This window comes from Vanellus vanellus (assembly GCF_965231255.1).
Source record: "Vanellus vanellus genome assembly, chromosome: 5".
NCBI classification, from domain to species: domain Eukaryota; kingdom Metazoa; phylum Chordata; class Aves; order Charadriiformes; family Charadriidae; genus Vanellus; species Vanellus vanellus.
Genome location: NC_138910.1, coordinates 25592739 through 25616877, shown reverse-complemented (window position 1 = coordinate 25616877; position 24139 = coordinate 25592739). Strand labels below are relative to the sequence as shown.

Below are 24139 nucleotides of genomic sequence, written 5' to 3'. Positions count from 1 at the left end.
GTCATGCCCATCAGGGAAGGGAATGTACTTATATGTGTATAATAACTGCTTCTAAAACTTCATCCATGATTTGAAGCATAACTTATCTGAAATAGAGGCAAAACCATCTTTCTGCTTCTCATGGGATGATTTCACACTAGGATTCTTCTGTTTGTTCATGAGATCTTAATGACAGAATAAACACATGCATTTCAGTGTTTTATGAGAAATCACTTTCCTGATTCATTGTGCCACAAAAAATAATCCAAAGTTTAACCACGCTCCTAAACATACTGCAGGGGATTTATAGCACTCAAATGAAGAGGAGACTGCCATTCCTGCTTTGAACTTGAGGGTCTTTCAAGTATGGAAATGTTCACACCTTAGGGTATCAACCAAGAGGTTTAAGACACTAAGAATTTTTTTTTTATTTAAAGATTTCAAATGTTTACATTTTTTGCCACAGAACAATAATATAAATAATAAGAGTAATAATAATAGTAATGATTATAATAACAGTAATATTTCAACAATAGTAACAGCAACAGGGACAGTTACAGTGATAGCAATTGCAATAGTAAGTTATAGTAAGTAGTAGCAATAATAGTATTAGTTATAATAATAATCAAAAGCAAAGGTCTTAATCACAAGAATAATTTATGGAATCGAAAAGTTGATGTTGGCTTTTTCTGGTGATTGTATGCAACTGTTGAAAGATTTTTACTTGAGCCATTCACTTGAAAAGATATCTTTTCACCTGATGGATTATATATTTTTTTGGGGGTAATAATTTATCAGGAAAACTCAGATGCAAAGGACTTCATGAAAGTGGTGGAGCATTGGAATGCCCTACATGATGAAATACCAAAAAGTTCAGGGAATAAGAGTCAACTGTAAGAATACAGATATCTGACACTGCAAATACTACAGTTGGATCAGAACATCAAAAGAAGCATATAATAAAACACATAAAAAAGGAAATCAAAGCTATGATATTTTCCTTAGTGATGCTGTTACAGAATGCATTTCTAAAGCCCACCATGCCAAAAGATGGCACTGAGGTCATCCCACCTGGGGAGTGCCACCTTTTTTGTATGCTCTGAAATGATTAAAATGTCATGAATTAAACACAGTTTATTTGGCTAATCCATTCTTAAACCTTTCTTGCGACTTCCAATTTCTATCTGCCTCACGGCTTCAGGCCTCAACTCTTTCTAGCTCACCAGTTCTCTCTATGAGGGTTCTGCCAGTCCATTGTAATCTGAAAAAAATTCTCTAGATCTTTTCCCCATCCCAGTCATAACTGACACTTTCAACAAAACAAGAGAAGCCATCGCAATCGGTCATGTCAGTTAAGAGTGAAGTGCAGGTTTGATGTAACTTTTATTACGGATATGCCCACACAAGGAAGTTATTAGTTACACATGTATTTTCCTGTTTTGGTAAAAAATAAAATGTTCCTATATTGCTTTATCAAATATATTATTTTTTTTTTTTTACCAAACCCGAATTATGCAGGACATCCCCAAATGTGTATTAATTATTGTGTATTTGTCATTTATGAAATGCTAGCATGCACTCATTCTGTTCGAAAGGCAGAGGAAAGAGAGTCCAGGCCCCAAGAAACACAATCCACTGTTGGCTCAATTCAGTTTTGGCTTATGCTAACACCTCTGGCTGTGGTATGCTCAGCTCAGGATGGGAGGTAAGGATGCTGCAGCAACCCAAACGCCAACACCAACTCCATTTGATCAGTGGAGGTCGAGTGGGCTTGCAGGTGGAAGGCAGAGCCACAGCGAGGAGTGCCTGGACTGTGTCCCAGACAATTGGGGCTTGCTTTAATCACTGAGGTGCCCGCGGGGCATGAGCAAGTGGCCTGAAGCAAAGCTGTGCTCTTGAGGAATCCCCTGTGTTGTACAGCAATGAGCACAGAACAGTTAACTGAACCAGAGTAACTGGGGCTGTTGAGAGAGATTAGTTTTTTAGCTTAAATAAGTAAGTTTTAATTAGAATAAATTACTTAGGTTTATAATATGGTGTGATTTATGCTGTTTGCCTAGCTTTACTTAGCATGAGTGGCTAGATTTAGGCCGCAACAGAGTTAATTTTCTTAGTAGCTTTCCTAGCAGCTGGTACAGTGCTGTGTTTAGTCTTTTAGTATGAGAAAAATGTCGATAACACACTGATGTTTTGGTAGTGTTTTTCCCTAAGTTTGGGACTTTTCAGTTCCCCATGTTCTGCCAGCAAGCGCAGGTGCACAAGAAGTGTAAACCAGAAGATAAGGAAGCTACAAAAGTCAGCAGAGACTCCAAATCACCAAGATAAGAGCAGTCAACAGCTGGCCTGCCTGCCTGCCCGGACACACAAAAAGGATCCTAGAAGGTGTTAGAAGACCCCAGACAAAAAATCTCCATTGGACTAAAAGACACGTGAACAGCGCGTGAAGAGCATGTGCGGGGCAGATGTATGGATCACCAGGGTATAACTGCCCAGGGATTTCTTTCTTCAACATCCCTCTCCAGAGGCAACCAGTTAGCTGTCCCTGCTGCTGTACCTTTCAATTAAATTATTTATTTTTATAAAATCCAACAGCTGAGACTGCTGTGGGAAACCTAGGGATGAGCCTGAAGGAGGAGGAAGCACACATAAATGTAAGTACGTGTATGTGTGTGTGAGGCATCAAAAGGGGCACTCATGGGCTGACTGGACTCACCCACTATGAAGGGACTCTGGTCCTGGCAGAGACTTGGGTGGTGTGCGTGTGTGCACGACTCCTTGAATGGTGTGTGAATGGTCCGGCAGCGGCTTCTCCTTTAACATGGGCACAGTACTCCAGTTTTGGTCTGAGCAACACAGCACACAGCAGCACTTGATTCCCAGACTGCTCTTTCATTGACTAACAGTGCAGCGGAAAAACTGGTGAGATGGCAGCACATGCAGACCACAGTCAATCGTGGTATGGGTAGTGGAGTTTGTCATTTTAAAGCTGTCCAGGTACCCTCATTTGCTGCAATCACATCTCCATTTGCAATGTAAACAATGGTTCTGTTTCAACATCTAAAATTTCCCAGCATCTAAATGAATTAAACTACACGGCCTCACTAGTCAGAGAAGTTCAAAAGGATCTGCTTTAAGAGAATGCTGAATATACTCTCGAAGCCTAAATTAAAAACCTCAAGTAAACACAAATTAGCAACACTAAGCTTCTCTTAACCACATAGCATTTTCTTAAGGATGTATAGACCCATATATTTATTTAGAAAAATAAATTGGGCTACTAGGCTACATATATTGCTAACATATATGAATGTTACAAATGTTACCATGGGAAAACTCGAAGGCAAAAAAGTTTTAGGATGTGAGACCAAAACATTTTAAAAGAAGTTTATTACTGATTGTTCAGTGCTCTGCGTACAGATGGACTGAAAGTGCTAAATGCTTTCTATGATGTTGGGGAAAATTCCGGAGACGTACTCTGCTGTTAGAGTGGTTATGCAGAATCAGGTTAAACACCAATCCCACAGATAATGAAGGATTTTGCAGGGAATTTATTTAGAGTTTTAAATACTCTGTAGGGGGCAGTTTTGAATCAGATGAATGAAAATTTTAAGCTGACTGATGCAAAATTATAGTTTTATACTCAGTTTTATTATCCTCACCAGCTACATGGACATCATTTCTTCTTCATCTTGGCTGTGAAGCAAACAGGTAGCTGCATGCTATCATACAACATCACAGAGCTGAAAAACTTATCTGCATGTAAAGTTCAATAACAGTAGCTAACAACACTTTTTTAAAACTACCAGATAGATTCATAATTGTATAGCAGCGATTAGAACTTCATGGAGGAGGCCTGTATAAAAATCAGTCCTACAGCAGGGCCCAAGGGCACAAGTAGAGTCTCAGATCTCCCTCACAATTCTGGTTCATCCCTGAATCAGGGGCTGGATTCTGTGGTGACTTGAAAATGTTTATGACAATTCTGGAAAAAAACAGGGGAGAAGCTTCTTGGAGATGCCAATACTGGCTGCAGCATTTCAAAAAGCCTTTAAATATGGTATCATTATTATTTGGGTTTATTTTAAGTGGACACTATGATAGACTATGGAAAAATATGTTAGTACACTTAAACATGTTAGCTTAAAGATGAAGATTTAAATCAGCTTCTCTCCAGCAACACACCACTTTGAAGTATCAAAACCAGGAGTGGACTATAGCTGTACTTCATCTAAAACCAAAAAGGAAGACATGCTCTCAGCAGAGGGATAGTCATTGTTACAAGGATTTGCAATCTGAAGTGGAGGCTCAGTCACTGAGTCTTTTTGCACTTGGAAAGGAAGGAACAGTCTATGTCTCAATGAGGAAAATAAAGCTGTAGATGTAGGTGACCTCTGTGATCGCATTTCTAGGGCATTTCTAGTATAGTCAGCGGCTCTGCATTGACTGCCATTATTTTGCTTTGAATGAACTTCCTTGAAGCCTGTTCTAGAACATAATTCAGAGCTAAAGTTGTTATTTAGCTGTTATTGTAACTAGCTAATACCGTAGAGTAGCAAGATTCACTCCGAACACTGGCAGAAACTAAAAGGATTAATTTCCCAATGTCAAAACTAAGAATGAATGCCTGGCAGATGATCAGACTCAGCAGCTCTACTACTTAAAGCTTGAAGCTGATTGTGTTGCCTGAAAAGGCAGTGGGATATCTTGTTTGTCCTCCCCTAGCCTAAAAGCCTTGCCTATTCTGTTTGGATTTAAATTATATTTAAAACTGGTGTACTGAGTCTGGCTGGAATGGAGTTGACTTTCTTTGTAGCAGACTGTTCGCTGCTGTGTTTTGGATTTCATGACTAAAACATCACTGATAACACAGCAATGTTTTGGCCATCACTGAACCGTACTTGCACAGTTTCAAGGATTTCTCTTTCATGCTATGCTCCCTTAGTGAGTAGGCTGGGGGTGGGCAGGAAATTCATGTGAGAAACAGACAGGACAGCAGACCTGAATTAGCCAAAGGGATATTCCATACCATATAGCATCACGCTCAGCAAAAAAAAAAATGGGGTAGCAGTAAGAAGGTTGGGGGATTGCCTTCCAGGCTAGACAATTTATTGGAGCCTGGCTGGGCATTAGTCTTCTTGTGGGAGGTGGCGTGTTATTTCCCTGGCATAATTTTCTTTTCCTCTCCTTCACTTACTAAACTCTCTTTTAACCCAACCCGTGAGTATTCTTACTTTTACTCTTCCTATTCTCTCCCGCATCCCGCTGAAGGGAGTGAGCAAGAGGCTGTGCGGATGTTTACCTGCCAGCCACAGTAAACCCACCACAACTGGAAAACCTGTGTTACGATGCATTGTTACATACGACGAGTTCAACAATGCCGGGTCAGCTGAAGCTATACAACTTCTGCAGATGAATTTCCACTCCAGGGCACTCTGAAGGACTTCCTTTCACATCTGTGCACATGCTCCCACTTGTGTAGCTGCAGTGGTAAATCTTCCGAGCAGTGCACTGGAGTTCTTGTGAGAAAGACAAGCAAGTATTCTCTGTTCCTCAGTCCTCCTGGCATGGCACAAGTGATGATGAGTTTCAGCCAAGAAAGGACACCACATAGAAGAACCAGGAGAGATGACGCTGTTATTACAGCAGTGTGAATTAAGGAAATAGAGAGCGCTGCTTCTCTCCCAGTAAGTTCAACAGATGTCTACTGGAGATGACAGGGACAGTAAGGGGGTCTTCTCCTGTGACCCTGAGGTGACTCCAGTGCCCACTGCGGAGGACACACATCCACAACGGCATCTCTCTGGCAGCACCTGCTTCGCTGGCAGCGGCTGAACATGCGAGTGCCAGGAGACCGCTGCAAACCTTCCCACGACAGTTTGACCGTCATGTTCCCATGTCTGAGCGTTAAAACACCTTTTTTTTTTTTTTCTGTAAATAAGAGAGAGCCGCAGGAGGACAGGATCGGCCTCCCCAGCCCCACCGGCGGTGGCGGCACGGCGGTGACCGCCTCCGACACTCGTCACTCGCCCACTTCGACTTGGCTGGGCTGGGCACGGTACGCCGGGGAACCGTACCACCGCTCGGGCGCGCCGGCCTCCGAGGAAGCACTACGACCGCCGCCCGCCGCCTCACACAACGGCCCTGCCCCTCCCCCGTTCCAGCGCGCCCCGCGGCAGCCAGCCCGCTGATTGGCTGCCGAGGCCGCGCGGGGCCTGATGGGAGTGCCGCCTCGGTAACCGTGCCCCTCCTTCGGCGGGCGGTGGCGGCGGCGGGATGCGCGGCCCGGCCCGCGGCAGGTACGTGCTGGTGGGGAGGAGCGGCCCGGTCCGGCCCGGTCCGGCCCCGAGTGACTCCGCGGTAAGGACTGGCTCCGCTGTGGGCGGGGCGGCGGGAGAGGGGCGCCCGGGGGCCGAAGCGGAGGAGGGCTGGGCGGCCGGTGCCCCCGCCCTCCCCCGCCTCGCCGCCGGCAGCCGGGCGGCTGTTGGGGAGCGCGGCGGCGGCGGCGGGCCGGGGCGCAGCCTCGGAAGAGGAAGCCGGAGGGGTGCGGGGAGGGGGCGGCTGGCGCCTTCCCCACTCGCCCGGGAGCAGGGGGGCGGCGGAGCCGTGGGGTTTCCCCGGACGGAAAGGCAGGCACCGGCAGCCGGGGCTGACCTCTGCCGCCGTCCTCCCTGCCCGCCGGCCCTCGGGCTCGCTCCCCGGGCCGCTGGCGGCCGCGCTCGCAGGCTTCAAAATAAGGCTGCGCTTCAAAAAAAGCGCCTGACCCGCCCCCCTCCTTGCCCCGTCGCGCCGGAGTCACTGCGTGGGAGCTAATTTGGCTTTTTAATTAAGGCTTTACAAAGCGTAGGACCTCCATAGGATGCTTCCAAGCAGAAACGGCTGGAAGTGAAACTTAAAATGAACAAAATTCACTGTCCTGGGTTAACTGAAGGGTGCTAGGACAGGCTCGCTGTAGGTGATGGGTGATGCTGCTGGTTTTGTCCTGTTTGTTTCCTTGTCCACCGCGTTCACAGCTGGAGAAACTTCTTACGGTCCCTGTGGAAGTTTCTGAGGTCAGTAAATTGTGGGAGAATATGAATTTTGGCTGGAAACTTAGTGAGCAAAACTGGAGATGCATTTTGAAAGGTAGAACTCGTGTGCTTTGTAATGGTAAATAAAATATTTTCATAAAATGAAGTCACTGTGTTTACAAAATACCTAATTTAAAGAGCATTCCCTCTTCCTTCAGGGGAAAGGTCTATATGTCCGTACACAAAGCATTGATTTCAAGTTTCTAACTTCCTTCTTTCTTTCAATATGACTTGACTTGATGTTATTCAGTCTTGAATTTCAGCATGGCGGTTATTAAAATTCATTTTGGAGACTTAGATTTTTTTTTTTTTCTGAGAGCTTTTAATCTTAAAACGTCAACAAGCTTGAAGAAATTTGAGACTGACTTGATAAAAGTACAATGAGATCATCAAACTATTTTTTCCATCTGTATGAATAGGTTGGTGGATGACTTCTGTAATTGTGTATGATTCGGGACTTTCAAAGGAGAAACTTTTTCTGCTCTGGTACTCTTACTGTGGCACTCCTGCTTTGCTTTTTTACTAATTAAATTGCATATTTTTGGGGATGGAGGAGATGCTATCAGGAAATTCATATTTTTTTGAGAGTCGGGTAATAAAGTTGGTAATAGTGTTCTCATAAGCTTCTACTTTAAATGGTTTTTAACCCCTAGGGCTAGCAAATGTTGCAGTTATCTTACTTGTATATTAAATCGGTGTTAATATTTGTGGAAATAAGTCCAATTGCAGCAGTGCTCAGTGAGTGGAAGGGACTGCTCTGTGCTAAAAAAATGCAGTCTTCAGAAGGAAAAAGTGCTGTGCAATAGTTTGATGGTTAGAGCATGAGAAGGAAGGAGGACTCTTGCCACGAACAGTGAGATATTAGTGGTAGGTATGTGGAGTGGCAGGTGAGGAGAAATGGGGAGAGTTTGAAGCAGTTGAAGACAGTTTGTGTTGTCAGGTCAAAAAGAAGAGAAGGCAGGGAAGGAAAACATCTGATGCACTCCATAGAAACCATAGAACATTCTTCATCTCCTAACTGAGGATTCAGTGACTAAACTGTGAATGTGAATCTAGTGGCCCTAATCCCTTAATACCTCTCTGGGAAAGGGTTTTGGTGGTATTACTGACTTGCCCAGCAGCATACGTAAAGCCTGTCAGCATCATAGTTTATGTAAAATTATGCGCATGGTGACACTTGTCAAACCTGTTTCCCTTCCAGGTATTTGCCAGGTATTTTGAAAAACATATGTAGCGGTAGCACTGTGAATGTGTTATTGACAAAGGTCGGTGTCACCAATGGCTTATAGATAACCTACGCCCAAAAGATCCTCTAACGCTTCTACTGCAGAGGTTCTCAAACTATGGCCTGAAGGAAAACGGCACACAAAAAGGCCACACGAGCATCTCTGTGTCTCTGCATGTCCATAACTGAGAGCTACTGTTACTCCTAACAGCAGTGGCAATGCTAGGGAAGTAAACTAGATTTGTGCGAAGTTTACAAACTATTTGACATAACTTTCATATTGCTTTGCAATAAAGATACTATCTGTCTCTATAGAAACATTTGCAAAGAAAGTGTCTGCTCAGATCTACAGTGGTACAGGCGAGTTTTTGCATGACAAATAACTGCAAAGTGAGAGTTGTATAAAATAGTAGAGAACAGTAATATTGGGTGTTTGAAAAATAAAAATACTGCTGCGGTTTTCCTGAAGTTGCTGTAGTTCTGATTATTTTGAGAATTTACTCCAGAGTCCAAGGGATAATTGTGCTTTTTGTGTAGCTCACACCTTTGTGCTAGTAATTTGGCAGCAGTGGAGCTAATTTGTCCACCAGTTCTGGCATCATTTTGGTGGCAATTTGAGTATAGATTTCCTTATCTTTAAGGATTGGTTTTTGAAATCATAGGGCCTATAGTTCTGGATTCTGAAGTCCTTGGCTTTCTGAAAGGGTGAAGAGGTTACCATACAGTAGTGTTTGTGCTACTGAGGAATGTGTATCCTATATTGATTTGTTCTGACAGTCTCAGACAATTTGGGAACCAATTTGAATTGAGGTTAAGTTTTTTTATCTTTCAATTTTTGGCCAATGGTAACTTAATAAGCAAGATATTATCACTTAGGCAGAAGTGATTATTAATTTCTGCCTAACTGGGTCAGCTTTGTTTTAATAAGTCTTACTATTTCATTCTGGAGTTAAAAGGGTTTCAGCCTTAGTTGGGATTGAGCATTAGTTTACTATTGGGGTTGCTATGACCTCATCACTTTTTCATTTGCTGAGTGAAAACTTGTAATTTAAGTGTCTGGAGAGAAATTCTGCCGTCCTGATGTTCAAAGTCAGTTGATTCCAACTACCTGCTGATGGAAAGTTGCTATGCTTTTGTATCAGAAACCTAGACCCAGATCATCAAATGAGTGCTCTTCATGGGTTCCAGGTTTGTGTAGGGTGAGCTACTTTTGCACCTTTAGAATTGGTTTAGGGCCACTTGATGTGCCGGTGACTGCATTGTGTGTTGTGTGCAGGGAACACCTACCTTTGCTTTCCTAGAGCAAGTGAAATCTCTTTGAAACTGATAATTTGAACCTAAAACCGATCATAAAAGGAAGAACAATAGTGCTATCCGATACCTTCTTGTTGACGAGAGCTTGAAAAGGAAGTAGATTTATTGGATGTGAACTTTCTCACAAACAGTAGGATATTAATGCTGGACACCTGGAGTAACAGCTGAAAAGGAACATTGAGAGTTATGTTTATGAGCAGCAGAGGAAATAACTGGAAATCAGTTTCTTAAATAATCCCACTTAGTAGTAAGTTTTTAAAATTGTTTTTTTTTCTGAAGGGTTTTGGTGGCTTTTAAAACAGTTTTTTGTGCCTCTATTTTTGAGGACTCCCCTCTGGTTAAATATTTCCAAAGTAAAAATAAGTTTGGCCACGTCAGGGCTGATCAACTGACTTACAAGATGGTCTATGAAACGGAAGACTGGATTTTAAAGTAACATATAGATAGATAATTAGGCAATGACTTCATGTGATATTTTGATTCCTTTAGATATTGGAATAAATTTGTGAATCTTGGACTATGCTGTTAGATTGTTCTTAAGTGCTTAATGCTTCACTTCTAGCTGTGAATTCTTGTAGAAGATTGATAGCTCTGCCAACGTTTGCCCAAAGTAGAAGATGGGTGGATTAATTTCAAGATGGAGGGTAAGTAAAATTGTGTAACAATATAATCATCTTTAGTCTAGAAAATGGGAGTATGCAGGACGTGTTTCTTAATGCCTTTTGGTTGACTGTTAATGCTGGTTGAATGTTAGTGTTAAACTTTTCCTGTTAATATGCCACTTAAGTCCAGTAGTGAGACATAATGACCATAGTATTTACTCTCTAACAAATTCCTGAACTGTGAAACTCTTCACCTGTCCTTTACTTCCTTTGTAGTACCAGGCCTCGCAGTGGTTTGGTTAACTTATAAAAATGCACTTTTAACTCTTTCCATATATCTAAATAGTTCTGTAGTGCTTCATCGGGATAGATACAGCAGCATCTGTGACTTGAAAGATCGGTGGTCATTTTAGGTCAAAATGAATACATTCGGAATATCATTCTATGGTCTGTTCTAACAAATGTTTTGGTAGCTACTTACACCTATGCAAATCTTTCCTCCTAACTGTTTTCATTGGCTTTTACGCTGCTGAATGGTATACTGAGTTCATGAGGAAGAGGTGTGAGGTTTTTGACTACTCTCCTGGCAGGTGTGAGTTGTTCCAGTGTAGGTTTGCCTTTGCATATTATCAGTTGATTTCAGACCCTCCCATACAGAACTCTTTTGAAGGCAAAAGTTTAGCTGAAATGTCAGTTTTGTATAACAGAAGAAAACTCTCTTTCATGGTGCTGCAGTGTGGGCTATAGTTTTTGAATTTGTGGCCTGAAGGGTGGGGGAAGATAGTGGCTTTATACTTCTCAAAAATTAGGAAAGACTCCTAGAAGGTGGATTCCATGTTGCTGCTAAGGGGAATTTTACTGGAGATGAAAACACTTATTTGCAGTTGTTTATAATTTATGTAGAGCATTTGCCTTTGTGTGGAATGAATAGTAATAAAACACTTAAGTTTTCAGGTTAGGGCTTCCTGTATATATTCTTTGTTTTGCCTATTTCCTCCACTTATTCCTTGTTTTACTTCCCACCCACACATCTATTATTGGTGTACATGCTTTATAGGTTTTTTATCTTTTGTGGTGTAGGAGAGGAGCCTTCAGTTAATGGTAATACCAGCTGTAAAATAGTGATTCATTATAGTGCTTTCTATTTGTTACTGTTAAGGTAGGAAAACTTCTTACCTTTATGTAAAATAGATAATATATTAACCTATTATCACAGAATACCAGGTTGGAAGGGACCTCAAAGATCATCTGGTTCAACCTGTCTTGGCAAAAGCGTGATCTAGACAAGATGGCCCAGCACCCTGTCCAGCTGAATCTTAAGTGTCCAATATTGGGGAATCCACCACTTCCCTGGGGAAATTATTCTAACGGCTGATTGTTCTCATTGTGAAAAATTTTCCTCTTGTGTCCAATTGGAATCTCCACAGGAGTAACTTGTACCCAGTACACCTTGTCTTTTCCATGTGACCCCTTGTAAAAAGGGAGTCCCTATCTTCTTTGTAGCTACCCTTTAAATACTGGAACACGGTCATAAGGTCTCCCCTACGCCGTCTTTTCTCAAGGCTGAACAAAAGCAATTCTCTCAGCCTTTCCTCATATGGCAGCCTTCCCTGTCCTTTGATCATCTCAGTGGCCCTTCTCTGGACCCTCTTCAGCCTGTTCATGTCTTTTTTTTGTATTACAGGGACCAAAACTGAACACAGTATTCCAGGTGTGGCCTGACAAGTGCTGAGTAGAGAGGGATAATGACTTCTCTATCTCTGCTTGTGATGCCCTTGTTGATGCAACCCAGCATCCCATTGGCTTTCTTAGCTGCTGCAGCTCACTATTTGCTCATATTGAGCTTGTTGTCCACCAGGACCCCCAGGTCCCTTTCCATGGAGCTGCTCTCCAGCTGGATAGATCCCAGTTTGTGCTGCACTCCTGGATTATGTTTTCCCAGGTGCAAGACCTGACACTTGTCCTTGTTGAACTTCATAAGGTTCTTGTTAGCCCACTCTTCCAGCCTATTCAGGTCTTCCTGCCGGGTGGCTCTCCCTCCTGAAGTATCAACTTCCCTACTCAGTTCGGTGTCATCAGCAAGCTTCATCAGGGTACACTTGATCCCATCATCCAGAGCACTTATGAAGATATTAAACAGCGTTGGGCCCAATATCAATCCCTGGGGGACCCCACTTGTTACAGGTTGCCAGTTTGAGAAGGAGCTATTTACCCCACCCTCTGGGTGTGTACTTGTCAGCCAGTTCCTGCCCACCACACAGACCACTTGTCTGGACCATAATGCATCAGTTTCTCTAGGGGTAGGCTGTGGTTAACCGTCTCGAAAGCCTTGGAGAAATCCAGGTAGACAATGTCCACCGCTCACCCCTCATCAACCAGGCAGGTTACTTTGTCATAGAAGGCATATGAATAAGTCTTTTTGTTAGAAAATTATTAATGTACAGTAATCCTCAAAATATTGTCTTTTTTTTAGTGAGTTTAACATCTTTGTTCTTTCCTTTATAAGCAGGCAAAGCCTTCCACTGTAGAAGTATTAGAAAAAATTGATAAGGTATGTATTTGCTTTTTGATGTTTTGTTTGTGTGTGGTTTTTTTTTTTTTGTTTTGTTTAGAAATATGCATCCTTTTTGCTGGCCATGTATTTCTTTTACATTAGGTAAAATACTGTCATGAAATTTTAAGTTATTTTGATAATTATTCCAGTTGGATGTACCAGAGACTCCGAGTTCAGATGGACTGCCACCTTTTTTCGCCTTACAATTAGTCATTTAGAAAAAAACATACCGCATAATAGATAGTGAGAAACTACAGTTTAAATATTTATTTAGAGAGTCTGAAATGGACATAAATGTGAAGTTGGCTTGATTACACAATTTAATTGTAACTAATGGTTAAACTCCCATGTAATGGAAAATGTCGCTAATGCAAAGTTCCATTCATCAGACTTGTTAGAAATGGTTCAATGTATGGTTTTAAGTGTAAGAACAGTAGCTGTAGTGGTTGTAAGTAAGGTCCGAGGCAGAATAACTGAATAGATGGTTCAGTAATCAATTTTGATTTTTCTTTTAGCCGGGATTTGTGACAGATGTCTGTACTCTATGGGGAAATTAACTGTTTTGAAATATGCTGTTGATATTTTTTGTTTTACTTTTAATGAAAGCGTGAGTACGCCTGTTGTCACTTGAAATGCAGTCAAAATGGTAACATAGTACAGCATTGCTTGATCACTTATTAATATGCCAAAAGCATCATTTGGATGTTCAGGATTTTACTCTAATGTGAGGAAAATACTGAAATGAAAACATGGTAAATTGCTGAAACGTCTCCAACAATTCACATGTTAGTAGGAAAGTATTAGAAGCATTTGAAATTCTACAGGTGCCTGATGAAAGTTTTGGGATGCAAAATATGGTTGGTAGCGATTTATGTGATCTTAAAGACTGCTGTTCATAAAATATTAGCATTTTCTACTTGTCCCAAATATGCTAACACATTACAAATAGGAAAAAGTGCTGATTTGTAATATTTCTTCCCAATAGCAATGTGTTACTGCTAATAGAGTGTAAGTGGCCCATATCATAACCTTAATAGTGTTATGTATTTATGCTATGAAAGTTATCATTGGGCAAATATTGTCATTTATCAAAAAGCTGCTTGACTTTTCTAATCAAGTATCAAATTGATATGGCTAATTTTAGCAAACACTTAAAGGCAGCTTAGTAAAACCACCAACTAATTTCACTAATAAGGTTGAACCCTGTTTGTTTACAGGAAATACAGACATTAGAAGAATTTAGAGAAAAAAATCAGAGGCTACAGAAACTATGGGTTGGAAGGCTGCTTCTGTACTCTTCACTCCTTTACCTTTTCACCTGCTTAATTGTGTATTTGTGGTGTCTTCCTGATGACTGGACAGCAAGGTTGATTATGACACTTCCGTTTTTTGCATTTCCATTGATGTAAGTAAATACACCTTTTTTTTAACTGCTGTCCCTTTGATAAAAGATGAAAATACACCTCAGCAGGGGTTTGGGTTTGCTTTTGACAATCCTTGAGTTGTCATAACTTGCTGAATTTTCTCTTTTAAAACAAAGCCAAGTAGTTAGGCAGACACTTTCTTTGAGGGAAATGTCTCTCATGGGTCTGGGTTTAGTGTAGAACTAAGTCTTGCTATCAAAAGATGTTAGCATCTAAAGTTACTTGGTTTATCAAAATTATACTAGAGCTAGGCAGAGACTGTATCTAAACACCTGCAAGGTGGTGTAATATAAGTAGAAGAATACTATCTGGGGCTTTATTTCTACTGCTATTTGGAAAAGTAACACTACTGTATCAAAGTGACCTAAGGTATGTCACCTGTATGTAAAATGCAGTGTATAGAATTGGGAAAAAAATAAAAGAATGAATGGCGAAACTTACTTTTACATATTAGGTGACTGTTAACACAGAACTGACTTGAAAGGTCATCAGCCTAAATATGTTGAGGGCTAGTTTTATGTAATTAGCTGTTTTTTCTGGAAAATCATTGACTGGTTTCTTCAATCAGAAAATATCCTAACATCGTTGAATGAGATTAGGCGAAAGTATTGTCTGCTTTTTTGTTCCACTGAGCTGATGGGCTGCACATCCTCACAAGTGGCTTTTTATTTCTAAGAAAGCTACTTTTATGAAAATAACAAAACGTGCCCTCACCTCACTGAACAGTGGCTTCCCTGCCTCCCCTTCCCCCAGACCATCAAGGAGGAGAAGCAGCCTACTGACAGTCTTTCCTACTGATGAGGAGCACGTTGCATTTACTTATTGCCTGAAATGAAGATCATAAATACTGTTCATATTCGTACAGCATCTTTGTATGAAAACATGAACTTGTCAGTGCCCTAGCTTTGGACTTGAAAGGCAAGGTCAAATGTAAATATTTAAGGCTTTGCAAGTTTGATTAGTGTGGGTCAGCATAATGTGATATGCCAAAAAAATACTTGAAGGTGCTTTTTGTACATTATGTATAACACAGTATGACGTACTAAAATGCTGCTGTTATGGAATCCTGTTGAGAAGATACATGGGTAGCAATAGCTGGACTGGGAGGGATTAATATAGAAATTAAAGCTCAAATTAATCTTTGGCAGAAATATGAATTGATTTTGTTCTTAAGGACAGGGATTTGAAAGTCTTTGTTAGCATGTGAGGCTTGCTCATGCTAACAGAGAAGGCTGGTTAGAAGAAGTATTGCCAGCTTCCCTTCACTTGGATATTTTAGGATTAGTGTAGAAATGAAAACTCTTATTATGTGACGGTGATGGTTTCTAGCGCTGTGGTGTGAATTTTCACGTTGGATTTTTATTCTCTAGTTTTTGTCCTCTGACACCTGGGATTTTTTTTTTTTAATGGCAGGTTTCTATAAAATTTTGAATTGGGTATCGGCTTACTAATGTTTAGAATTAGACTGTTGTTCTTTTATGACTTGCAAGTGTTTATCTGATTTTTCTCTTAAGCTATTCCCCATCAGCTTTTTTTGGCAGATATGAATGGCAAGCAACTGCCAGCTTGTCTTCATTCTCGGTCAAGAGGTGACTCCATGCTGTATGCCTGGTGCCACCCAGTAATGGCTCTAGAGATTTTTCAGCCCTAATCAAACTGGAATATGTCTGCCTTTTCCAGCATGCAGTCAGTCACCAACTTATTTATGCCTTAGGTCATTCCCTCAGGGTCTCAGCAAGTTACTGATGCTGGTAGAGTGAGTTAGGTTATAGGAATACATAGCATCATTAATTTTAAAAGTATATTGAAATATCTGAAAAGTTGAATAAATATATTAGCATGTTAGAAGGATGCTGCTCTTGAAATGATTTTCATTTGGATTAGATTCTGTTTCACCTTGTGTTCTGATTTTCGGAGTAATTTGTTGTTATTTTGTAACATTGGTCCGAAATGGTCTACTATTAAACTTTCACCTCAAAGCTCTTAAAGAGGAAATGTTGATTTGATGAAGTCCTACCATATATCTATTAGCGTAGAATACAGCTTTAGATAGAAGACTCTTTTTATTAAGCCTACAGTAAAAAGGAAATAATGTTTTTGCCTATGTAACATAGTCTTTAAGGCAATTCAAATCCTGTAAAACGTATATTTCTTTTGATCCTTGTATTGTGTAAGCAGGCAAAGCTGTCCATATTCTTAGAGTAGCTATTACAACACGCCTTTGAACATGGAATAGAGTTAAACTTCATTCCCTGTTTCTCTGACCTTGGATAGGTTACTGTTGCATTCCGGTTGTCTTGTCTGACTTACCTAACTTAGGTTGTGTTGTTAATACTTGAAAGCATTTTGAACTGGACAGCCATCATATAAATGCAAAAGATGTTCCTATGAATTAAGTCAAAATTGTTTGACATCTTACAGCCTTTTGTCTGCTTTTGTACTCTAGCTGTTATTCAGAGAACCTTTCTAGCCTTTCACATTTTTTTCTTTTTCTTTCCCCTCAAATGAAACATTGCCACTTTAGGCTTTATTATATAGTTCTCGGCGCTAGGAGGGTTTTGGATAAGATGTTTGGAAGGGCTTGAGGTATGAGATTTGCCATTTGGCTTAGGCTGAATAGCTTGCCAGGAAAAGTGTCAACTTAATAATTATAAGCAATTCTAAGCTCTAAAACAAATGAAGTCCTGCTGATTGCAGAGAGACCTTTCAAATGTAAAATAATCATAGATCAGTTTAACTTTATCTTGAGAACAGATAAACTGCTTCATTGTTTGAGCTAAGTCAGCTGAAACCCTACAGAAACTGAGTGGATTCAGAGCTCTGTAAAATTGCCAGGAGTCAGGTCAGTTAGCTCTGCTTGGGAGAGCATTTGTGCAATAGCTGTATCTCATGGTTTTCATTGGTATTGGATTCTTCCCACAAATGCCCCAGGTCTTAATTTTGGGCCTTAGCTGGTAAGCTTGGTTTTCTGGATAACATGCATCATAAATCTATCAAATCAGAAGTGATGACAAAGTCACTTTCAGCTAGCTACACGTACCTTGACTTTAAAAAGTTCCCACTGAACGTTTTAGCAAGCGATGATGATAATTGCTGCTGCTTCCTTAGTATTTCTACCTATGGTAATACTCAGTTAAATATTAATAGACAGGAGGGTTTTATTTAGATCAATGTTGATGTCTTGTTGATAAGATACTAATTTAATTTTTAGTTTTCTGTTTAAATATTGTTTGAAGATCTCTGTTCTTTGTATTTGCAAAGTTAAATCTCATCTGGTAAGTCTTCTGCATTAGCTATCCTGTTTGCTAAATGACTTCAGAAATGGTTACTGTAATATATTTTAATTACTGTAATTCTTCTTTCTGTTTTAAAGAATCTGGTGTATAAGAACACTGCTCATTTTTTTCTTTTCCAAAAGGACAGAAAGGAATAGTAAGTATTTTTTCTGTCTTTTTTTTAGAATATGGAACTAGTTGGGAATGATGCTTGCTATAAAAATGTAGATATTTTGGGTAATTTGCCTTCCAGGAAAAGAGGAGCAGCCTTTTGGTTTGATGCTGAAATGGGTAACATTAGCTAAACTGTTTCTACCACACAGTTCTTGAAAGAACAGGAAACAAACTGCTTAATCTTTCACTTCACATACGAAATTGTGGTAACTTTCTCCCATCTTTGCATGCTTCAAAGTGTCATGGAGTAAAATGTAGTGCAGAAGTAGGTGTGAGGGAAAGGAAGTAAAAACAGTAGTAGTAGTTCCCTTAATACTCGCATCTTGCAAGTATTCCAGCAGTCGTAATCTGTTATCTTTATGTATAAGAGATTTATAGCAGACGTGTTTAATTTATTTCTGAAGATAGCTTTTCTCTCCTAAGCTCTCAAAAGCATGCTTATGTTTTCTGGAGTGCAAAAAGGGATAAGCAGGTGTTTTTGTGCTGTTTTGAGAGCTAAGGAAAATTGGGAGTCATGTAACAACAAAAAAACCAAACCAACCAGTAATGCAGGTGTTCAAATACATATAAAAATTGTTAAAGAACATGCAGATTCATTCTAATGCAAAATTTAAAAACTGCATCTGTGGCACTTGTCTGCAGTAGTTAGAATTCATTTAAGACTTTCTTTGAAAGCAGTCCAGCCTGTAACAATATCTCATGGTGATGTGAGCAATAATACAGGAAAACCTCAATGTTGCACTGTGTTTTATGACTTGCAGAACAACGTGATGTATTTAATTTGTGACAGCTTACGAGTTAAACATCACTTTTGGAATTTTTCTTAAACTTAATGTTTGCATTTGATGTGCAAGCATAGGACATACATTTTTATGTAGAAATAAAATTGTCCATATATTCAGTGGTGCACTGTGATTCATTTCTAAGGCGAATATATATTTGCATTTCATGGCTGGATAAGGAAAAAATGTATGTATGTTTTTCTAGTTTGCTTAAACGTCTTTATTGCTGTTTTTAGCATACAAGCAAGTCCAGTGCTTTTGTTGAACCTGTGTATAAAGGGTTTTAGTAGATGTTAGAACATGCCAGAAGGAATTATTTCTGCATTGTTCAAGAGATTGGGTAAAATTGAAGCGTTTTACCTCAAAGATACAAGTCCTTTATTTGGAAAAGAGAACAAATGTGCAGTGCAAGAGTTACAGCAGTAAAGCAGGAGAAAACATAGCTGAGAGAGCAAACTGGCAACTGAGTAATTCAAAGCTGGCCTTTTGTTCTGCGATAAGTTAATATAACACAGTGAGTTATTGGAGATGATTATTTAGTACTATAAAGCTCTATGCTGGATAACCAGCACACAGCAGTTTTGGGAACCATGCTCTGAATGAGGACAATTTCTAGTGAAACACTGGGAAGGGTGATGCAGAGAGATTATGGAATTTCAGTTTTTAAGACTGATCAGGCAAACAGCAGTTGAGGAAGATTTAGGCTGATCTGTCCCGAAGTGTGGGGAAAACAAATGAGGTATGTTGCAGGTATTGACTTCTCTACTATGAATTCTTTTTTTTTTGTTGTTTGCTTTTTTTTTTTTCCTGTAGGTTTAATTAAGATGAGATATATTGGTTTCTTGAGAGTACTTTGCAGTAATTGCCATTTGGCCATGTTTGAAGGGGCAGGTGTTTCATGAGGTTCTTGTTGAACACAGGAGGTAAAGTCATCAGAAACAAACTCCCACACTTTAAACTGATTGCATTGCTTTGTGGGAGGCTATGCTTGAAGATGTTCTAGGCATTTCTGTCCCAAAAGTAGCTTCTGTTTCTTAAGTTACTTAACAGCTGACCGTATTGTGCCATTTGTTTGTCTGCATGGTACCATGCTGCACTGCAGTGCATGTCAAGATGTTAATCTGTGTGGGGCTACGTGAGAGGCTGTGTTCTAATATTAATGTAAAATTTTGTGGAGGGAAGTACCTTATTAATTTGTAGATGCACAATTGTGGTCCAGCCCAGTACTAAATATGGTCCTGTTCCATGTCCTATTTGTCTTAACTAACAAGGGATTGCTGTAGTTACCCTTTCATTGCATAAACTTTCAAATATGTACATGCCCAGTTTTAGTATTTTGTACATTTAATAAAGTGGTTTATTCTATCAAAATGGGTTCCTGCATTCTGTAAAAGTTCAAGTAATTATATATGTTCTCTTAATTTCAAGTAACAGTAGTGCTCCTGAAGTAACTTTAAAAAGTGTGTGTAGCATACTTACATATATTTTGTATCTTTATTTATATATATTTAGTTTGGTGGTGTTTTTTTTTGTTTCTTGTAGTTCTATGAAGCTTTTTCTTTTTTTTTTTTTTTTTTTTGAAAACTGAAAAATGGGTAAAAATAGCTATATCTTACAGGCAGTGAACTGCTGGTGCCCAGTGGAGATGAAAAGGGGGAAAAAGTTGTAAAGTTTTTTGTTAAACTCTTCTTGCTGTGAAGCAGGTAGTAGCAAATTGATTTATCGAGAGAATATCTTCTATATTAGGTGATGGTTTCTTACAGTGTTTTGCATGAGTGCTAAGCTGCAAGCATTGACTTAAAGGAAAACCCCATGTGTTTGACCTTTCTTTCCCTTCCTTTTAGAGAGGTTAGGTGCTGTGCCTACCAGTTGCAACAGAGTCTCTTAACATTTAGTAGTAAATGACCTTTTGGTAGCTTTTCTTACAAAACTGGGAGTTTTGCTGTAGCCTCAGACCGTTGAAAGGGTGGAAGAGATTGAGATTTGAAGCCCAGAATTGACCTGGCATTTGAAACTAGCATGTGTTAAGAGGCTTACATGAAATACTGAAGCCAGTAAATCTGGTACTCAAATAGATATATTAATACTTAGACCTCAAGCTTTTTTCTGTAGTTTGACTCATGAGATTAAGTGTATTTGGTCCATTGTTGTACTGGTTTTAATGTAGGTCAAAGCAGGGCACTGGCTAGAATTGGTTTGCTTAATGAGGAAATGGTACATAAAACTTTTTAATAGTTATAATTGTAAAGTGATAACAGTGGGCTATAATTTATAAGCAGTTTCAGGATCTAAAATGATTTATTTTCACATTAAAACTTTATTTTATGCAAAGTTTAGTAGTGTTGTAGGGTTGGTAGTGGTCAGTATGTAATTTTTCTTGATCTTACCAGGCAAAGTCAATGTTTAAAGCGTGCTGAAATTATCTCTTATTTATATTTGAAAACTAATGTGTTATGTCCTTCTTTTAGATGATGCGCTGGAAGATTTAAAATCTCAAAAGAAAAAAATAGTAAGTAAAGCTTCAAGAAAAGCTAATTGTTATGGTCCACTAAAGTGTTTTTACATCTCTACAATTGAGTTTGATTGTAATATGTAGATCAAGAGGAGAGAGAGAGGTGAAACTCTTACCATTCCTCTGTTTTTATACATTTTCTAGTACCATACAAGGTTTTGCTTACCCCCAAATTACAAAGGACTGCTTGCATACAAGAAAACATTGTCTTCTTGTAGTTTAACTTAAACCTACTGTTTTAGTGTTGCTAGATCTATATAAAGTGATTCCATTTTGTCAGAAAATGAAAATGTATGCTTTAAACTACTTATTGCTGACTACTTCTTTTACTTTAGGATTATAAAAAGTGTTAGAGGTTGCATTGATTTAAGAACATAGATAGCCACTGTATCTTTAGTAGTTACTCTTACTTGTTCATAAATAGCAAAAAGGACTTCCATCTTGTCTGGATTCACTTTTTCATCAAGTAACAGATTATTATTTATATCTTAAATGCATCACCACTTATTTCCCATCCTCTTCCATCTAATTTTTGTACTACATATTTCTTCCATTACATTCTTTCCTTTAAAAAACCCTATTTTGTCATGTATCAATCCTGTCAGTTGTCTTGAGGTCATCTATTTTGTGAGCTGTGTGGATGAGTTAACAGTATAAAACATGTATGCCAGGTGTTTGCTTCAACTGGATCAACACTCGATCTCGGTAGGACAAATTTAGGATGGGGAAAAGATTCTGACTCTTGGATAACTTGCTGTCTTTGTGAAGTGTGTAACACTGAAAGCTGTTTCCTCTCTACTTAATCATTCCATAAGGAAGTTCTCTGTTGTTGGGATCTCCTGCCTTGCAAGGCAAAACTTAAAAGCCACCACCACCAAAACAAAAAAACCACCAACCAACCAAAACCCAAACATCCCTCCACCCCCCAACAAAACCAGCCCTTCTTCCCCCCAAAAAACTCTAGAAGCTGTGTTATGAAGCTTTGTTAATGAGTTTTCCAAAGTGTTCATCTCATACCTTCTGGATTTTGCCATGTTAGCTAAATTAATAGAAAACACACAACAAAGCTACCAAAAAGGAGCCAGGTGAGAGTTGGGCCTTTCCCCCTTTACAAGGGAAGCATATTTCACTGATCTTCCATTCTTTTATTATTGCTTTTAAAATGTAAATGTGAAAATGGTAACCTGTAACCTAATTATGTCGTTGTCCTTTAGTAAAGAGGATTTGCTAATATTTATATCTGCTAATCTTTATGTTAAGGAATCTATTAAATGGAAGTGTCCTTTGGTTGGAGAGGTGATAAAAAGGGGTTGGAGAAACTTACATTTTTTGAGAATAAAATAAATGAGTATGATAACTACATGTTTAATTTAACTTTATGAAAACTGCTTAACTGAAATTAGTTAATCTCTCCAATTTACATAGTTGTTGAGTAGCTTTGGAGGGAAAGTTCTTGGAACAGAAAACGTACGATGGAGAACAAAACAGCTTTTGAAGTCTTAAATGTAAAGCCTTCATTTCAGTTAAATAAGTGTATTTTTGTTTAATCATGAAAATCTTAATATATATTCTAGAAGAATTAGTAATGCTGAATTTTAGTGAGAAGCACTTTAGAGAAAAGTCATTGAATAAAAGATTAGTCAGGAAAAAGCTGGTTTATAAGGGGGAGAGTGTTTACTTTGGGAGTTGAGTCTGAAACAAGATGTAAATGTATTTTGCATATGGAAAAAATCATATTGTAGAAGAGTGGTCAGTAGTTTAAATAACTGCATGAATGCTTTGTGAACAATATAGAAATTACAGTGTAACTATGGAGAGTTTAAACCTGGAAATATAAATTGCCATTAGTATATATGAATGTCAAGCTTTAATGATTAAAGACAAACTTCTAAATAGGATTAGTGAGAGTTCTGGGAAGTCCAATAACCTGTAACTCGGATATCTTTCAATCTGAGGGGAATAAAAAGTCTCTGAATACTTCCTGATCTTGTGTGTGTCTGGTTCCTAGCAAGGAACCAGAAACAGAAGACTTACTGCAATCTCTTGAATCAGCGCAGTGTTGGTATTTTTTACTCAGATTGACTCGGGAGTTTCATCATCATTTGAAGGTATTCAATTAAGCATTAAAATTAGATCATTGTACATGAAACCTAGCATGTTGAAATGAACTGAAAGTGGATGCAGGTAATGAGACAGAATAGACTTGGTATTTTAGATAAAAACACTCATAAAATGACATTCTGTAATAATTTGGTTTTGATGATAATCAGATTTGGTTTTGTTTTGGATTAACTTCTTTAGGACTATTGGTAAAACAAACCAAAAACCTTTACCAAGTGAAATAATGGGAAGGGAGGAGGGAGAGGATTTCTTCCCCTGTTGGATGCTGATTTGCTACTGAGTTTGCAAATAGGATTAGTTACTAAGACTGTGATCCTCAAAGTATCTGGGATAAGTAAATTATGTATTTCCTGTTTGTTTGTAATGCAAATTGTTGTCTAGGCACTGTCGGCCTGCTGTAGTGGCTGCGGTTTTGCTCTTCATTGCAGCTCGGCTACCTGACTACCCGATTGCTGGAGAAATCTTATATTGAAGACAGTTGTCCTTTTGAAAAATGTTACAGTACTTGCATTTTACAGGCATGTGGTCCAGCTTTTCCCTAATGGCATTACTTACATGCTGACGGGTACCTGTAACGGAGTAGGCTCCCCGTCTGCTAGATATAATGTCCCGGTGGCTGTGCAACGAACTGCTCAATAGAACTTTAGTTCTGTTCAAAAGGCTTCGGTCTTGGGTGCTATAATCGCATGGATATTCATGTGGGTGAAATACCTGACAAACACAAATGTGGATACTTCATCTGGAAATGCCCATTAATATTGTCTATCCTGTACTTTGACTCAAAGTTTATGTAATGCTTATTTTCCCCAGAACAGAGACTCTGCACTGTGTTTTTCCCAGTGAATGCTTTAATACACGTTGAGTGTTTCTTTATGGATTGAGGGTAGTGATTAAGTTCATTAGCTATAATTAAGGCACTATTTCAAGATACAACCTTTTTTCCCCTCCTTGATTGTAAGGGATACTCTGGTACTGTTTGTGATTGTGTTGCTGTAATTTTGGCCTTAGAGTCCTCAGTTAATGAGGATGTCAGCCCTTAAGCCTGAATGTGTATAGATGAGCAAGTTCAGAAGGTTAAGCGTATTAAAGCAAGGGCACAGGACGTGTATT

At 39.2% G+C, this 24139-nt stretch overlaps 1 protein-coding gene across 1 annotated transcript in view; it reads left to right on the top strand.

The window, feature by feature from the left end:
- Nucleotides 1-6252: 6252 nt before the first annotated feature.
- LNPK (lunapark, ER junction formation factor) overlaps nucleotides 6253-24139 on the top strand; it is a gene marked incomplete at its 5' end in the record, with an annotated part of 43844 nt that continues 25957 nt past the window's right edge. The window contains 5 exons of the mRNA XM_082483460.1: nucleotides 6253-6582; nucleotides 12697-12738; nucleotides 13959-14146; nucleotides 17539-17597; nucleotides 20865-20905. Of these exons, the coding sequence (XP_082339586.1) occupies nucleotides 6253-6582; nucleotides 12697-12738; nucleotides 13959-14146; nucleotides 17539-17597; nucleotides 20865-20905 (660 nt within the window). The remainder of the gene's footprint in view (nucleotides 6583-12696; nucleotides 12739-13958; nucleotides 14147-17538; nucleotides 17598-20864; nucleotides 20906-24139) is intronic.